Here is a 17,027-nt window from a genome sequence, read left to right as displayed (position 1 = left end):
CTCTAACAAAAAGCATCAGCACCCCTGGACCCACGTGAACACAATATTTCAGGAAGAGTATTCACCACATCTTCTGGCCAAGGAGCCTCGAATGAGCTTCCCCTCCAAGCTCCATGGGGTCTGACCAAAGGCGGACACCAGCTGAATGGTAAGCTTGAGTAAGGAAAACAGAATCGTCCTGAGGGCCTTTTCCTGCTTCAAAGGACAAGACAGTTGGTTTCCACCTGTGCTCAGGTCTCATTTTCCTGGCCGAACTGAGCTCTCTTGGCCTGGAGTGGTGAGACCTGAGGTCTGGGCGGGACCAGCAGCGCGCGTCTGCCCCCTGTGTCTGTGCTCCTAAGGCCGGTGCTGGGATTTACAATCAATAAACCTCCAGATGTGCATCTCCATTTGCACGTTTGCTATCACCTTAAATCCCTCTCGAGCGATGTCAAATTCATTCGTCTCCCCTACTCCCCTCTAAGTCAACGCCGTCGTCCACCGTGCTGTCTCACTCTGTGTCCGGCACATCTTAGGGGCTCAGCAAACATTAGATCCCTTCTCCATGTACCCTCCATATCCTTCCAGCCAATAAGCTCTGTTAACGTGGAGCAGGCACTGGGAAGAACATTCGTTTACAATATTTCTCATATCCATCCCTTCCTCTGTATTTAGATCCAAGAATTCATTACCTCATGCCAACACTCACTCCTAGCAACGTCTGGACACATTACCTGTCCTCAAGGGGTTCACAATCTGACGAGAGGTACAGAAAAGAAAAAAGATAATTAGAATATAATGTGGCATGTAGTACATTGTGGGGAGGTCCAGCAGGTCAGCTCAGGGAAGACGTGCCGTCGCAGCTGAGACATGAAGGATGAGTAGGAAGTAGCCAGTCAGCTCCCCCTACAGCCGGCCAGACAGGAGGAGGGAGAGAGAAGAAGCACAGCTCACCATCCACAGGCAGGAAATCCAACCATCGTCATCTTGAGTGACGAGAGGAAGGCAGAGGGGGGCGCCAAAGTGCAAAGCACTGACTTGATTCGGGTGTGTGTGGGGTTCGTGGACCAGCAGCCTCCAGCACTTGGTAGAGATGCAGATTCTCAGGTCCCACCTGGGCCTATGGCATCAGGAACTCTGCAGCTGGAGCCCAGCAATGATTTAACCAGCCCTACCCCTGCCTTCTGGTGCCTCTAAAGTTTGAGGACCACTGGCTTCAAGTACAACCTATTCATTTCCTAGTGGCTTTCAACTCTTGCCCCAAAGCAGGAATGACAGAAGCAGCAGACACAGACACAGACAGCTTTTCAGCTTTTCAGATGTTTAGTAACTGTAGGGTCCCAAGATGAGAATGAGAGAGAAAGTGATTTACCCCAGTCCCGCCTCTCCCCATCCTTGCTGGTCCCCAAGGCTCTTTAGCCACACCTCTGTTGTGTGAATCTCACTTTCACTTCCCACATGAGGGCTTTCAGGCCTTCACACCGCTGGATTCCAAAAACAGTGCGAGGTCCTGGAAGCAGCGCCCACCTCTGCTCCTGGGACCCCACACGCCGCAGGGACTGACCAGTCGCTCACAGTGGAGGTGGGGAGGGGAGGGAGCTCTCCTGTGAGGACAGATGCTCACAGCTGCTCTCTGTGCTCCGGTCACACAGCGGACACACGAGAGGCCCGAGGCCAGTTCCATTTAGGCCGCACCCAAGGTCCTATCGACTTCAATCATTGGACCACAGACAGTTTTGCTCACTTCCCTCCAAAAGATTTTTGTGAAACTATGACAGAGACACACACACACATTTTTAAACTAGCATTGGAAATTTTTCCGAAGTTTAAATAGTTGCAAAGATATAATTTCTGGCTTACTGTCAATATTCGTAATTTAAAACTACCCCTCCCTGCACATTCCTTGGGAAGCCTTTGTTTACCCCTAGTGGGGTGCATACCTGGGTTCAAAGAGCAGCCATAGCTTTTCAGAAGCCACTAATGGGCCTTGCTCCACTGGAAGCTCCCACCAGGAGGCTGGCACTGTGTCCTGGGGCATGGAACGGGCTAGTCCTTCCGGAAGGTGGTGGCTTCTCCTTGCCACCAGGGCTGGCTGTGGCCTCATGCAGGGGTGCTGTGTGAGCAGACTGAGCCGTCCAGAGGGCTAAGGAGAGCAGCCTCTATGCATGCAAAACTATCCTGCACAATTGAGTCAGCGGCAACATCATCCCCAAGGAAAAGTCCCCGACATGCTCTTCACTGAGAACTCCATAGATGGCATCTATCTCCAAAAATGAGACTCCAGCCTCCCCGCCCCGGGCATGAGATGCAGTTGTCACGGAACTGCATTTGTGCGATGAGCCACACAGCTGGCTCCAATCAGCCAGGCTTCTCCCAGCTCAGTAGCCAGGCCTCCTTCACTGAAGGAGCCCAAATGCTCAGGGATGGGGGGAGAGAACATCAGAAACAGAGCCTCTTCCTGCTCTGCCTTTGAGCCAAACTTTATTTTCCTGAGATAAACCTAGTTTGGGATGAATGCAATGAGAATTTCGTCAGCCCTCTCTTGTCAAATTGTAACTCATTTGCCTGATTTCAACAGTGCTTTGAAGAACCACGGTTTCTTCACTTACCTAAAGTTTTGATTTCTAGCTCACCTGCAAGATGGGAAGAACTATAGTCTCTGCTCAGTGAGAACTTTCCTTTAGACGAAAGCTGGTAGGCTCAATCACCAGCGATCGAGGAGCTTGATAGTAAGGTATTAAAATAGGCTTGAGGATCCAAGAGGTGTATACATCAGAAGTCAACAGTAGGTCTTTCAGGGACGGTAATGCCCTCGTACCTCTGCAAAGCAGGCAATGTAGTGGAGAGTGAACACGTGGGCAGAGGCGAGTCCTTCTCTCCCAGGGGGTGTAGTCTAAATTTTCACTCTTTCCATAGATATCAACATTTCCTGACTAGTTGGTCCCCAGATTCTGAGGTCCACCTGGGACAGGTGCAAAGGACATCTCTCTGGGCACAAGCTTGCCAAGGACTGTGGCAGCCAGTAGGCCCATGGGGCACAGTTCCCCTGAGAAAGCCACTCCATGGCAGTACCCAGCTCTTTCGCTGGCATTACCAGACGTGACCAGTATCGGGTGGCTTTCTCCTCAGAAGGCTGTGGATCCTTCCTGCAGCTGCTGCACCTCCAGCCCCGGCCCATCTCAGTCAGTGGGCACAATTCTCCAAGGAGCTCTGCTTCCCTGTGCAGGGAGCTACAGGCTGCTGCCATTTGCCGGGGAACGTGCCCCCCTCTGCCCTCCACCATTTGTATATCATTTGTCATTTCAGGAGAAATCTGGACAGAGAACTTAGATCCATGTCAAGTCACAATTTGCCCAGAACTTCTAATTTTTCTGTGTTTTGTTGTATCAACGTTACAATATCTTTATCAATTATTCTGACACAGAAGTAATACAGTTTCTAGATTCTGGGAAGGTGGCAGCAGAGGTGGTAACATCATTTTTGAATCTTCACAATCCTCACCCACACGCTCAACCCCGAAAAAAAGAAAGAAAGAGACAGGAAAGGATAGCAAAACCAAAAACCCACAACAAAACTAGGTGACAAGGTACTTATTCCCATAAACTCCAAAATCTGGATTGGCAGACACCAACCCATCCTGGCTCCACGGTCTATGTACTCTTATCATCTGAGGGAAGGAAGCAGATGGAAGGAAACCAGGGCTGTGGGGGCCTCGTGGTCCTAGAGCTCCAATACTTACCTACCTACAGGTAATTTCAACTGTGGAATTCTTTGTGGTTGCCCAAATAAAAGGCAAGAAAATAAAGAGAACCCATCAACCTGTCACTAAGAGGATTAAGCGGTACAAACTTCTATGTACAAAATAAATAAGCTCCAATGCTATATCGCAGCACAGGGAACACAGGCAATATTTCATAATAACTACCACCGTCTAAAGCCCGTGACTCCCCGTGTGGTACCTCAGTAAATACAAACAACCAGGAAGAGACTGGTAAGGGAAAAACAATCAACCAGATTGCTTCCTCACGTCCTAAGCGAATACAAGCACACAGTTCCCTGAGGAGGCCTAGGGTCCTGGCCCAGGGGGTGCGGGGCCTGGCTTCCTCGTGGTTCGCAGGCATCAGTGCCGCACTGATGCCTCATGAGGTGAGAAAGCGGGAACGGAGTCCCCTCCGGGGACCAGAAGTGCCTCCCAATCAGGACTGCTGATACTTGGCAGCACAATTTCTAAGAAATTTAAATGCAAATATCAGCACTTCAGTTGAGAATTTAGAGGAGTGAAGAAGGGCCAGTAAATAGCATACCTCTTCCCTGCCAAAGTTCTGAACCAGCTGAGAAATACTAGAGAAGCTCCAGCAGATGGGGAAGCAAAGCCTCTACACTAGTAAAGGCTGGTTGGTGAATACAGCTTATTCCCTACACCCTGCACAGTTAGACTCGGAACAACCCACGGGAGGAAGATTTGGGGTCTGCATAGCAGGCTCGCAGCTCCAGTACCGCTACCTCCCACCCAGCTGCATGGAAAGGGGAGGGGAAAGAGACTGAATACTCCACACTAAGAACCTCTGACAAACTCCCCCTGGACGAGGAAAGGTGCGCCCCCGGATGCTGGTCCCTTACAGTGTACTTCACTGCATGTCCTTCCTCGCGGACACCAGGGGAGACACACACCCAACATTTCCTAGTTTTTGTACCTCTGAACCCATCAGTGTTACCTGTTAAGTCCATGGTGTACCCACGGGGGAAAGGTTACTCCTTATTCTATTTTCACCTCTATTTTCGCCTATTCTATTTCCAGCCACCAATGCCCAACATCCCTCATCAGAGGTTCTTCCAGAAGATCAAATGACAACCAAGATATCCCAGACACAAACCCATGATGAATTTCCTGCGGAAACAATAAAGTTCAAAGGTCTCCTCACAAGTTGAAATTTAAAGACATTAGAGAAAAGTCTAAAATAAAAATCTTTTGATCTTCAAAGAAACTGAAGTCCAAATCACAGGGTCTGGATGCTTCATTCAAGGCCTCGGAAGTTAGAGTATTTCTGTGCTAACTCACCCATGTACAGAGTCCAAAGAGTTAGTAAGATGCACACAAATATCTACCCCAGGCCCTGCAGCCACCAAATTTAGAAGACAATGCCACGATCAGCCTCAGCAAAATGATGTTCCCAGAACTTGGTGTTGTGCTGGCCAAGATCCGCTCAGAATCTGTGATATCTAACCAGAGAGAGATACAGAAAGTCTGCGTAATTTCGAGGGATGCTGTAGCTGTGCTGATACTGCCTTACAACATCTAGGAGTCTGCAAAGGTGGCAGCCCCGGTTACTTAGAGCCCTTTCCAGGTGCCTTTCTTTCAAAGCGTTGAATTTATGTTTAAAGCCTCTTGCTTGCCTTCCCTCTCCTCGGACCTCACGTCCTCGAATCCTGGCACTAAGGCGTGCGTGCAGGGCAAGGTCACGTCGACGGGGTGTTCCCCAAGCCAGTTCCATGGTGTTTGTCTCCATGAGATGCCAGAAGAGCTTTTGTATTAGAAACTGTGGCCAAGAGGAGAAACAGACCAGGGAGGAGGAAGAGGAAGGTGGAAAAGTGCCCTATGCCTACCTCCGACTGTTGGCAGCCCCTCTGGGGTCAGGATTAGAGGCATACACTACTGGAATGAATCAAGGGGAATTGTGTGTGATTCTAAGCACCCACAGGGCTCTTGGGGGTCCTATTTCTGGTCGCAGGGTGTGGCAAAATGCTGGAGGGTGGGCCTTCTCCTGCTCTTGCAGCCCAGCACTGAGCGAGCCCTCCGAGGCTTTGGCTTGGGCATGGGTATTCCCTAAAGGATGGTGGTGGTAAGGAGGCTTCTCCAAGCAACCTTGTGGGCAGTGGAAGTGAACAAAAGGAAGGGCTGTGCTCAGCGGCCCAGAGTTGCTGCAGAGTAAGGACTGCTTTGTGAGTGTAGGTGAAGCATCGTTGGGGTCCTGCTTTTATGAAGGTGCAGGTTGGACATTGGGCTCCACCTAGACCAGGACCGGGGAGATGAAAGTATTAGACAGAAGCTTGGGTCAACTGAGTAGTCACTTTCTCAAGCTTCCATGTCTTATTCCCCACTTCATTCAATGAAGCTACTTTGATGAGTCAGATTTTGCAGATCGAAAATGGAAGCCCCGAAGGCCCGGGTGAGGCCCGCCTTGTAGAATCTCAGCTCTGGGGGCTGGGGGGCTTAACAGCTCACAATCCCGGCTCCACTGGCCAGCCTGCACGCCTCTGTAGCAAGGCTTGATGGCTTGATTCGAACCCAGGCAAACCTGTACATTTTCTGCCTCTAAAATCAGCCCATTCACATAGTGGTGATGGCACAGGGGGCCCTGCCATTTCAGCAGATCTGAATGAAACAACATTGTCAGGATCTAGAGTGTACTTTTTTGCAAAGAAAACATAAGTAATTGGGTTTGGGCTTGGGTTCAGCTGTGTGACCTAGGGAAGGCCCTCCCCTCGGTGGGGCGGACCACAGGGACGGCCTCCTTCCCCACCTCTCCTCCAGGGCTCCGGAGTCCTGCCTCCACAGCCTTTACTGTAAATGACAGCACGTAGCAGCTCCTCCAAGAACACTCCCTTCCTTCCAGCCATCAGGCGGTGCTTCCGGACAGGCAGGAAAGCCACCTGCCGGGCTGTGGGAAGCTGTGCCACCAGGTCCAGGCCAGTCGGCCCTGTGGCTGCTCCCTTGAAGATGGGCTGTTCCTCCTTCTCGATCTTCTCCCCGGTTTCCTGCTTCACGCGCTGATCTGCGCCTCCCAGGTAACATGAGGTCTCTTCTCCAGGGCTGTTCCAGGGCTGCGAGAAAAGAGCTGGAAAGATGCTGTGCTTTGGATCATGACGTGTGGTACTTCAATGCCAAAGTAATGCAAGACTAAAGTCTCATTTATTTTAATTATGTTTTATTTACTTTTGTTTACAGATTTTCGTTGTTAATGTGTTTGTTATTATTATTTAATTATAATTAGTTACATTATAGTGCATGCACACTGTAGAATGCAGCAGGTAGAAGAATGAAGTAAAGTACTGATTGCAAACTTCTCCCGGACACATTATTAGGTGAAAACACTAAGGGCAGTAAGTTTGTATAATATGATTCCATTTCAGCGTGTGAGTGTGGTGCATGTTTATATATATATACACACACGCATCTGAGTGTGGGATTAGATGTATAAATGTGCGTGTGTGTGAATATCTGCACGCATGTGTGTACTGTGTGTCTATACATGTATATGAGTGTGTCTGTGTACACGTGCTCGTGTGTGTGTGTGTAAGGTGTGTCTATGCTTGTTTCTGTGTACTTGTGTGGGAGTGTGTGTGCATGTGTGTGTGTGTGTTTGCGTGCACAGGACAAAGCAGGGAAGGCACTAAGCTTCATGGGTGAGGCGAGGCTTGAAGGAGCAGAGACTTTCACACTGACTTTCATTTCTCACTTTTTAAGCATTTGGATCATGTGTGACTTTTATTTTCATTTTTGTGTTTTCAAGGTTTAGGGCCCAAATAAAACAAAGCAATCCCCACATGTCTGCAGCCCTGTCATGGGAAAAAAGAGTGGAAGTGATCAGGTGCGGCAAAGCCAGAGCCGAGAGGCCAAGTCCAAGGAAGAGAAACAAGAACCCAGAAAGCACGGCCTCACTCAGACCGCTGGCAGAGCAGGGAAGCAGGGCTGGGCTGTGTGCTCTGCCAGGCAGGGGACTTAGTGTGGTTTCTGGGCAGAGCTGGTGGCGGGGCTGGGAGCAGGGAAGGTGTCATCCAAAGGAGACTTCCTGAGCATCTGCTCTGTGGGAACGAGCAGGCAAACAGCCCTCCAGGGACCTGTGCAGCTCAGAGACTCTAGATGCCCATTAGGTCAATAAAAACACAAAGAAGACTCAGTGTAAGATGCAAGTGGCTGGAAAACTGGAATCACAAACAAACTATCAGCAGAATGGGTTTTCAGGTCTCAGTGAACACACTTTGAGTCTCAGTGGCCCCAGTCGAAATGGTACCCAAGTGAGCTCCTCTCCTTGAGGTGACAACTCCATTTCCATGAGGCCCTTAACTCCTGTTGAATCTTGATGTGTTACATCTCTAAAATCTTTAGCAATCTTCTCCTTTCTTCTGTGAGAAAGAGATGCACAGGAAGAAATCAAAGGCTAAGCACAAGGCTTCCTACTTGTAACTTGGGTCCTACCAGGGGAAGAAAGAAGCAAATGTGACCCCCAAAGTCTGGGAAGGTGCCTGGTCCTATTCCCACACTCAGGACACAGACCAGCTAAAGCCATTGTCCTGCCGGGCACTCAACCCCCCATTGTCCTGAGAGTTCTCATTCCCTCCCCGACCACGTGCTAGTTCTGCCCTGTTTGCTCCCTCCCTGTGACCGGGCCCACCTCTTTGCCTTCGGCTCTTCTCACCCTAAACCCTCCTCACATGATCATGACCTCAGCATCCCCAATACGTCAAAGATTCCCTGCTCGCACCTAACCATTTAGTTAAGCACATATGCTGGGTACATAGTCAATGTCTGCCTCTGTCCTAACTGTAGAGGGTGCAGAAGTGAGCAACAGATTTTAGGCAACAAATCTTTATGAATAATACTAATACCCACCAGCCACTGTTTGAGAGGTTAAATAAGAAGTCATTCTTGCCATCATGGAGCTCACAGGCCATTGGGGCAGCCAGAGAAAGAATCCGAGAATTACAAGACTCAGTGGCAAATAATACAGCTGGGGAAGCCAAGGGAGCAACTAACTCAGCCCAGGGCTCAGAAGAGGTGTCTAGAAGGGGGTGACACGGAAGCCGGGGTCTCCCTGCAACTCAGTAGAGCTGAAACAGGAGAGGCAGAAACTCCTGCTGGTGACGCTGCTTCCTCTCTGGACATCCTGTTGACAGCATTGCGGCTGCAGGAATCCTGGGGGTTTGGGGGGTGGGAAGGGAGGGACAACATAGCCAACGTACAAAGTCAAAGTGTCTTTAAGATCAGCTTGCCGGACCTTACATCCCACAGGAATTCCCTACAGCGTCGGTGACGCTGCTGGCCCAGTCTTTGTGTAAACCTAAGTAACATCAAGCTCAGTCCCCAACCCGTACCCTGAGACAACTCTTCAAAATGTAGACAGAAGGAGGATATTTGTTGGGGGTCTATGAAAAACAACTTCATATGTAGACTTCACTCATCTCGGTTTGTTTCTGTAATAATTCAACAGGTGAACTAAAGGGACGCCGCCATCAGAGCGAGCACTACTTCACTCTCAGTGGACAGAAGGCAGAATTCAAGAAGCTCATAGAATGAGGACAACGGCCATCTGCGGAAAGGGCTCCAGGGTCTCCCACGACTTAGAGAATTACTAGAAAGCTGCCTTTTCCAGCCCAGGAGCTCTATAGAGGAGAACGTAGGATGGCCCCGCTGTGCGAAAACAGCACCTTGAGCTCTGAGTTTATTATATTGGGCTTTGGGGACCTGGCTGAATTACAAATCTGCTTCTTCGGACTCTTTCTAGTCCTGCATCTTGTCACCCTAGCCGGGCACACGGCTACTGTGTTCATCACCCTCTTGGACCCCTGCCTCCAGACCCCTATGTATTTCTTCCTTCGCCATCTGTCTGCCATTGAAATCTGCTATGTACTGGTCATTGTCCCCAACATGCTGGCCAGTTTCCTGTCCGGGAGCCAGCGGATGCCCTTCCTGGGCTGCGCCCTGCAAATGCATCTCTTCATCGCCCTGGGTGGCGCAGAGTGTTTCCTCCTGGCCGTGATGGCCTACGACCGCTTTGTGGCCATCTGCAAGCCCCTGCACTACACAGCCATCATCACGAGGACCCTGTGTCTGCAGATGCTGGCTCTCGTGTGCGTCAGCGGCTTTGCGCTCTCCCTCACCCTCACCACACTGATATTCCTCCTACCCTTTTGCCAGTCACATGAGATCAATCATTTCTTTTGTGACATCCCCGCTGTGCTCTTCCTGGCCTGCTCAGACACGCGGGCCAATGAGATCGCAGTCTTCCTCGTGTGCCTGCTCATCCTGTTGATTCCCTTCCTGCTGATCCTGCTCTCCTACGGGTTCATTATCACTGCTATCCTCAGCATCCACTCAGCTGAGGGCAGGAGCAAAGCCTTCTCCACCTGTGCTGGGCACCTGCTGGTCTCCCTTCTGCACTACGGCTGTGCGATATTCATCTACATTCGCCCCAAGTCATGCTATGCCCCGGAGCAGGACAAAATTGTGTCCTTAATCTACACCAATGTCACTCCCATGCTCTACCCTATGATCTATAGTCTGAGAAACAAGGAAGTCAAGGGTGCCCTCAAGAGACTCCTGGAGAGCCACGACCAGATGAGGTGGCGGTCCGATGCAAGGGGAAGGGGAAGGGGGGGTCCACGTGCAAGAGCCCAGGCAGTCATGTCACTGCAGGCTTCACGGCCCCACGCCTCCTCCTGAGGGCTGCGCCATGGTTCCGAGGGCACCTGCACCTTACCTCCCCCTTTCCCCAGATGGGGCAGCTCTGGGGTGTCAGTGATTGTTTCACCGTCCCTTCACAACGACAACACCCAGCGTGTGCAGCGGACGAGAAGAGATGACCTGCACAAAGCATTAAAGCAGCTGCTTGTCTGGCCAAAGAGCAGCAGGGCTAGAAACACAAGGAGCTCAGGAGTCCAAACGACGTAAAGTCAAGGGTTGAAAGGCAGAGCCAGCTCCGAAACTGTAACCCACTCCACTTTCCTCCGGGCACCCTCCTCACTGAGGCATTTCCCGACCTACCCCGCTTCTGGCCTCTGCGCCAGCTGGCTCCTCCTTATCCTTCCATCAGTTAAAGGGCCACTTGTTTCTGGCGGCCTTGGGGAGGTGCCCTTGAAGGCAAGAACAACTGTGATTACCCTCTGTCACCCCAGCACCGGGCACATAGTAGGTGTTCAGTGAGCACTAACTGGACGCTGATCCGCCACGAGCTCTGGCATAGGAATAGCTTCAACATCCCGCTGAGCGTCTGTGATGCAGGGACTCAGTTCAGGCAAGAAAGTGTTTGCTGACCCCACTTCCAGCCCACAGGCTGGGCAAAGTGCATGGAGCCCTGCATTTCCCTGCATCGTAGCACTCAGCAGCAAATAATTCCTGAGCGAATCAATGAGTGTAAGACACAATTAAGCTAGGGAATTCGGCACCTTATTGAAAAGACCAAAAATAAAGCAAATTATTTTAATACAATGGTTACAAGCTATTCTTTCATATGAAGGAGTGATTCACCCACCACCAAGCCTAGGAACACCCACATGTTGTTAAAAAGGTTGGGAAGGAAAGGGTCTTGGTCCTTGATGGCCCTTCATCGGACAGCTCAACCACCACCATGACCACCTCCCTCTAGCCTTGGTTTCCAGTCAACAATATGCTTCTTTATAGCTGAAACCCCACAGTGTTCCTCACTGAACCCCACAAAACCTCCACGAGCACTGGTGGTCATTGTCAACCTCGCCTGCACTCCTCAGTTCATGGCTCCTACCACCTCCCTCATCATTCCTAGCTGATGACCTCGTCTCCTGCCATGAAAGGGCCCTCAGAGAAGAATCCATTAGAGGCTCTGCCCAGTAGCTGCCAGACCAGCAGATTCCTGGTGACAGTCCAGAGCTATTGATGCTCTGTGGAAAGACAGGCCCACATAGTTATCAAACGGGGTGATGCTATTCCACACCTCCCAGGCCTGTGACGAGTATCGCACTGGACAACACATTGAAAAGGATGCCTGACCTGGCTCCCGGCAAGCAGGGCACCAAATCAGTGGCAGCAAGGACTGGCCACAGCCTGGTTCAGTGCTGGCCCTCTCCCCCTTAGCCTGCGCTTCCTTCTCATATGCCCTCAGACCTAGAAAATGTCAAAGCCTGGAGGGGCAGGAAGGGGTACCATTATGAGGTCCTTGCAGGGAACCCAGATGGCAACTCCAGGTTGATCAACGCAAAGGTGAGGTGATCAGTAACTGCAGTCTATATGGAGAGAGAATTGACGTGAAAGCGAAAGCGACAGTGACCAAAAAAACAGCTGCTTGTTGCCAACCTAGATGACAGCCTGTTGCAGCCCTACGCGGGCCCTGTGCTTCTAGGCCATGTGATGCCCTTATGAAAGGGGTGCACGGGCACTCCTTTATTTGGACAAGCTTAGTGGGGTGCCTCTTCTTTCATCTCTTCAACAAATATTATTTCTTACTCCTCTCACCCCTAAATCCTTCCCTATTTTCAAAATAAACTAGTGAAATGTTGACAAGTCTTGAAGCTGGGTGAAAGGCAGGTGGATTTTTAAAAATACTATCCTCTCCCCTTGTGTGTAGATGTGAAACGGCCATAATAAAGACTTAAGAAAAGTCAAGGTACTGACTGGTCTCCTTGCTGAGAAAGCCCTCTCCCACCTTCATCATTTATCTAAGCTTTCCTTTCCTTTAAGGCACAGCTCAGATGCCTCTTAGTCACCAACCTCTTCTTAATGACCGCCTTGGTCCCTTTGCATTTAAGGCAGGGTAACGTGGCTGACCGGAGTACAGCCTCGGGTTCCCATCCACCACGGCTTTGCTGTGTGTGCGGGGAAGACGTGACAGTACCAACCCAGGTGTTCCTGTGCACGCACGCGTGCACACACACACATGCGTGCACACACACGGCCTTGGGTGGGCAGGAGTGCAAAGACGGGGGTTCCACCACTCTCAGGCAATGGGGTGGGAGTCTGGCCGCACAGGGGGCCCCAGGGAGGAGGGAGACACTCTCCTGGGCAGGGTGGGCCAGGGTGTGGGTCTGAGTGGGGTGGGGGCTGATCCTACGTGACGTGGCGATGACCCGCTGAGCTTCCCAGCAGAGGAGGGGTTCCCAGAGGGCAAGGGCACAGGAATCTGTCAGGTAAGAGGTGATGCCCTCCAGGCCCAAGGAGGCCTACGGAGAGTGGCTCGGGACATTTAGGAGGATTGATCAGACAGAGGGCAGAGGAGAGAGGAGGCAGTGGAACGGCCTGTCATGAGGACGGTAAGGGACGAAGAGGGGGAAACAGAGCGAGGTCAGTGGGGGCTGTACTGACGTGATGCTCAGGAATTCAAGAAAGACGTGAGTATCTGGCAAAGAGATTGTTGTTGATTTAACCATCAACTTCCTTGAATTTATATGCCCAGGCCCTGTCACCTCTTAGCCTTAGTCATTACAGATTATGCCTAATGTGTTTTAAATATATTTACTCCATTCCAAACCAGACTTCTCTGATTCAGAAATGCGTAGGCCTTGAGCGGTACGCAGCCAGAAGCGTCTGGGCCAGGACTGGCGCCCTGTGGCACCTGCCGACTACCGCGCCGTGTGCATGGGTGTGGTTTTTGTGTTTATGTGCACATGTGCATGTACACACACGTACTTGGAAGGGGTAGAAGAGCAAACCATTTCCTCACGTAATACTGCTGAAGCAAACTCTCTGGAGCACTAACTTTCCAGGTAGGGTGAGCATTATGTGTGGAACTTAGAAAGGGCTGGTTTGGGGAAGCAGCTCAAAGTCACAAAGGCAGGCAGGGCTGTGCCGCAGCGGCCCTGCAGGGGTTCGCAGGGGTCCCGAGGCGCAGGGACCTCAGGGGCCTCATCACGCACCTCTGCACCAAGAAAAGGCGCCAATTAACAGCGCTTCCAAAGGAAAGATCGGCCTCCAGTGAATTAAACAGGATAATTAAAACTCTGGCAAAGTAGTTCACTGGGGAACTCATTAAAAGTTTTTCTAAACAATATCTGAATAAGTTTCTTAATTTTTTTTGGCGGGGGGGGGGGGGGGGCGGGGGCTTACGCATGTAGCCCATGCTGTCAAAAATAGAGAAAATACAGGCAAGTTTGGAAAAGAAAAGGAAAATCAATCATCTCCCTACTGAAGATAATCACAATGAAAATGTGGGTATGAGCTCACTTATGTTTATTGTTGAGCACAGTGATGGGAGCGTGGTGATGACCCATGCAAAAATCATTTCCTTCTAGTATTTCCATTTTGATTTTATTGTGTGTATTACACATAAATACCTTCTTGTTTCAAACAATTCATATAATATAGAAATATGTAGCATACATGTGGATGTGTTCCTTCACAAAACCCTCCTCACCCCAATGCTTCACTGAGACGTGTAACAACGGCTTAATACATCTGTGCTCATTTACCTGCTCCTAGCTCATCTCAGTCATTCATCGGTCACTTGCACCCCAGAACCGCCCCTCCAAAGGAGAAGAGACAGGCATTTATCTGGTGACTCTTGGCTGCATCGGCACAGAACCACGTCCAGGGCTGCAACCTCCCCTGCACCTCCAGGCCCACCCTGTGCACAGACTGGGTGGAGAAAGAAAAGGAAGGGGAGCGCTGGCACCGGGTGCAGAGGTGTCTACCCAACAGCATGAAGTCAGAGGCCATGAGGGAGCACAGGAGCTCAGAGGCTCAGCAGGACCTTAGGTGTGAAAAAGTGTCTATGGAAACACAAAGGCGCAGGAAGGAGCTCATTAGCAGGTCAAAGCAGGGGTCTTCATTTGCCACCCTGTCGGCCTGGATTTTCCCTTGATGGCCTCATCTCAGTATGACCCAGTTATGCCCAAGCCTGGAGGTCCTCCTTGACAACACTCTTCACCCTCCACATCCAGTCCTTCCTGAAATCGGTGCCTCTGACCTGCTAACAGCTCTTTCCTGTGTTTTCTCTCGAATCCCTTCACCCACCTTCCCCACTCAGTGTGCTCCTCTTGAGCACACCACACCGTTGTCCTTTCTCCCCAAGTATGTCAGCTCCGTGGGGAAAATGCTTTCTGGAGGCTTCCTTCCCTGCTCCGTTCCAAGTTCCCAGAACAGTGCCGGGTGCAGAGACCCTCAGGAAGAGTACTTGCCCAAGGAAGCCGCTGGAGGTGGGGAGGCCTCCAGCCACCCCTCCCCGGACCTCCAGTCTTGACCCCCGTCCCCCAGCACCGGGAGCCAGCTTTGGAAAAATGACATGTTTTTATTGCTGTTTGCAGTGGCTTTTGAGCACAGTAAGGGTGTCCCCGCTGGACCCCCGCCCTCACCCAGCCCCACCCCTCCAGCCCACGTCAGGGTGTGGGGAAGCCTTTCTAGGGCCCCCTTGGCTGTCTCGGGATTGGACGTGACAGACGTGGGTTAAGTGAAGCTGCTACACAGAGGAAGTGCATCAGCCTTAAGCTTGCAGGTGGGAGCCACGCCCAGGATCGGGGTGGGGTGGGGGGGTGCCCTCTTCAGATCCCTGCAGCAGTGGCACCCAGCAGGGTGTGGACCAGCCTGAGCACGCTGGGTGAGCAGCCCCAGGTCCGACAGAACCCTGCGTCGGCTCACCCTGCTGACTTGTGGGCAAAGGGGGAGTGTGGGGACAGAGATGAACACTTACCCTCCAGCCCTGCCGTCACCCCCGGCTGTACCTTTCCTGTTGACTTGACCCCCTTCCAGACACAGAAGTAGACCAGCACCCAGCAGGCCAGCAGACACAGGGTCACCTCCCAGTTGAGGGCCCCCGGCACCTCCAGTCCCCCGGAGAGCCGCAAGACTTTGTTCCTGGGGGAGGGAGAGCCCATGAGGGCTGTGCCAGCAGAGGGCCAGGAGACTGGGGGTGTCCCAGCTGTGGCTCCCCCCACTCCCACAGCCCTTGAGCCCAGCTGGTCCCCCCCCCACCATGCACCTGGCCAGCCCGGGCCAAGCCCGCAGCCTGGTCACTGCAATCTGTGTCCTAAGAGCCTTGGAACCCCTGGCGGCCTGGCCCCACACTGTCCCCAGTGAGCCCGACAGCCATTCCCCGTTCCCTCCCCAGGCGGGCAGGCACAGCCTCCCTGCATCCCTGGCCTCATCCCCCCTGAGCTACGTGTGGGAGACTAAAGGGCAGGCAGGGCCAGGCCCAGAGACGTCTGACTCCCTTCCAGAAGTCAGTGACAGGGACCTGCGATCAGCAGGCTGGTCACATGTGAGGGTGGCCCAGCCGGAACTGGCACAGACTTTGAGGTACAAGGGGCTCACTTGGGGTTTGCAGATTTGCCGGGAAACTGTCACGTGCCCAGAGGCCTCGCAAGAGCGATATCCGGGGAATGCAGGCAGGCCCTGTTTGCGCAGGCGCTGTGGGAGCCCCAGGGGCGTCACTCGCCGAGGGGCGGAGCTTCCTGAGGGCGCCTCATCTCCTCAGAGGCTCCAGCTGGGCGCGGAGGGCAGGAGCAAAGTCTGAGGGGCCATGGAGGCCCCTGACCCAGGCGCCGGCGGCTTGGCGGGAGGTGCTGAAGGCCAGGGCGGCCCAAATGAACCTGGAGGTCCCGAGGGCCCTGGAGGTGGTGCCGGCGAGGCAGGTGTGGTGGGTGGAGACCCACAGGCCCCACGGGCGCCTCACGCTCCTGGGCCGGGCGGAGATGCGTTGCCTGTGTTGGGCGCACACGGCTTGCCGGGGCCTGGAGGCCACGCCGCGCCTTGGCCGGGTGGACAGGCCTTGCCCGGGCCGGGTGGCCACGCTGTTCCTGGGCCCGGTGGCCACGTCGCCCCGGGACCAGGTGGCCATGCTGCCCCGGGGCCGGGAGGACACGCCGGGCCGTGGCCCGGTGCCCACGAGGCCCCGGGCCTGGGCGGGCATGTCGGGCCCGTGGCCGGAGGACCAGGAAACCAACTGCTCCAGTTGTATCCTATTTGAGGAGAGGCCGGGGGGGACGGGCCAGCGGTGGGGGGAGATGGCCTGAGGGACCAGAAGGGAGGGGAGCAGACCTGGGGGAGGCGTCGAGACAAGTGAGAGCGGCCTGAGGGGAAGCAGGCCTCAGAGTGAGGAGGCCTGAGGCACAGGCAAGGCCGATCTGAGATGGTTCCTTAACCGCGCCTCAGCCAGCTCCCTCACGGTGCCCTTCCCGTCGCCCGTGGAGGCAGAGATGGCCCGCCAGGCCCTGGGTTCCATGTCCAGCCCCACCGAGGGGCAGTGCAGAAGGAGCTCACAGTGTCTGGCAGCGTCCTAGCCATGTTAGTTCTCAGAGGGGCCGAGGTCGGGGCGGTGGCAGGTGGCTGGGGTCATTTGAATACTGAATTGGAGACCCCCAAAGGTGAG

The 17,027-nt window shown here is 52.9% G+C and overlaps 1 protein-coding gene across 1 annotated transcript; it reads left to right on the top strand.

The window, feature by feature from the left end:
• The first annotated feature begins 9,379 nt into the window (after positions 1 to 9,379).
• On the top strand, positions 9,380 to 11,010 carry LOC130842225 (olfactory receptor 10Q1-like). Its single transcript, XM_057718873.1, has 3 exons — positions 9,380 to 10,320; positions 10,474 to 10,588; positions 10,873 to 11,010. Exons 1-3 carry the CDS (start codon positions 9,380 to 9,382, stop codon positions 11,008 to 11,010), a joined length of 1,194 nt encoding a protein of 397 aa, XP_057574856.1.
• The last annotated feature ends 6,017 nt before the right edge of the window (positions 11,011 to 17,027 follow it).

This window comes from Hippopotamus amphibius, chromosome X (assembly GCF_030028045.1).
Source record: "Hippopotamus amphibius kiboko isolate mHipAmp2 chromosome X, mHipAmp2.hap2, whole genome shotgun sequence".
In the NCBI taxonomy this organism is placed as follows: domain Eukaryota; kingdom Metazoa; phylum Chordata; class Mammalia; order Artiodactyla; family Hippopotamidae; genus Hippopotamus; species Hippopotamus amphibius.
This window is presented reverse-complemented; position numbering and strand designations above follow the sequence as displayed.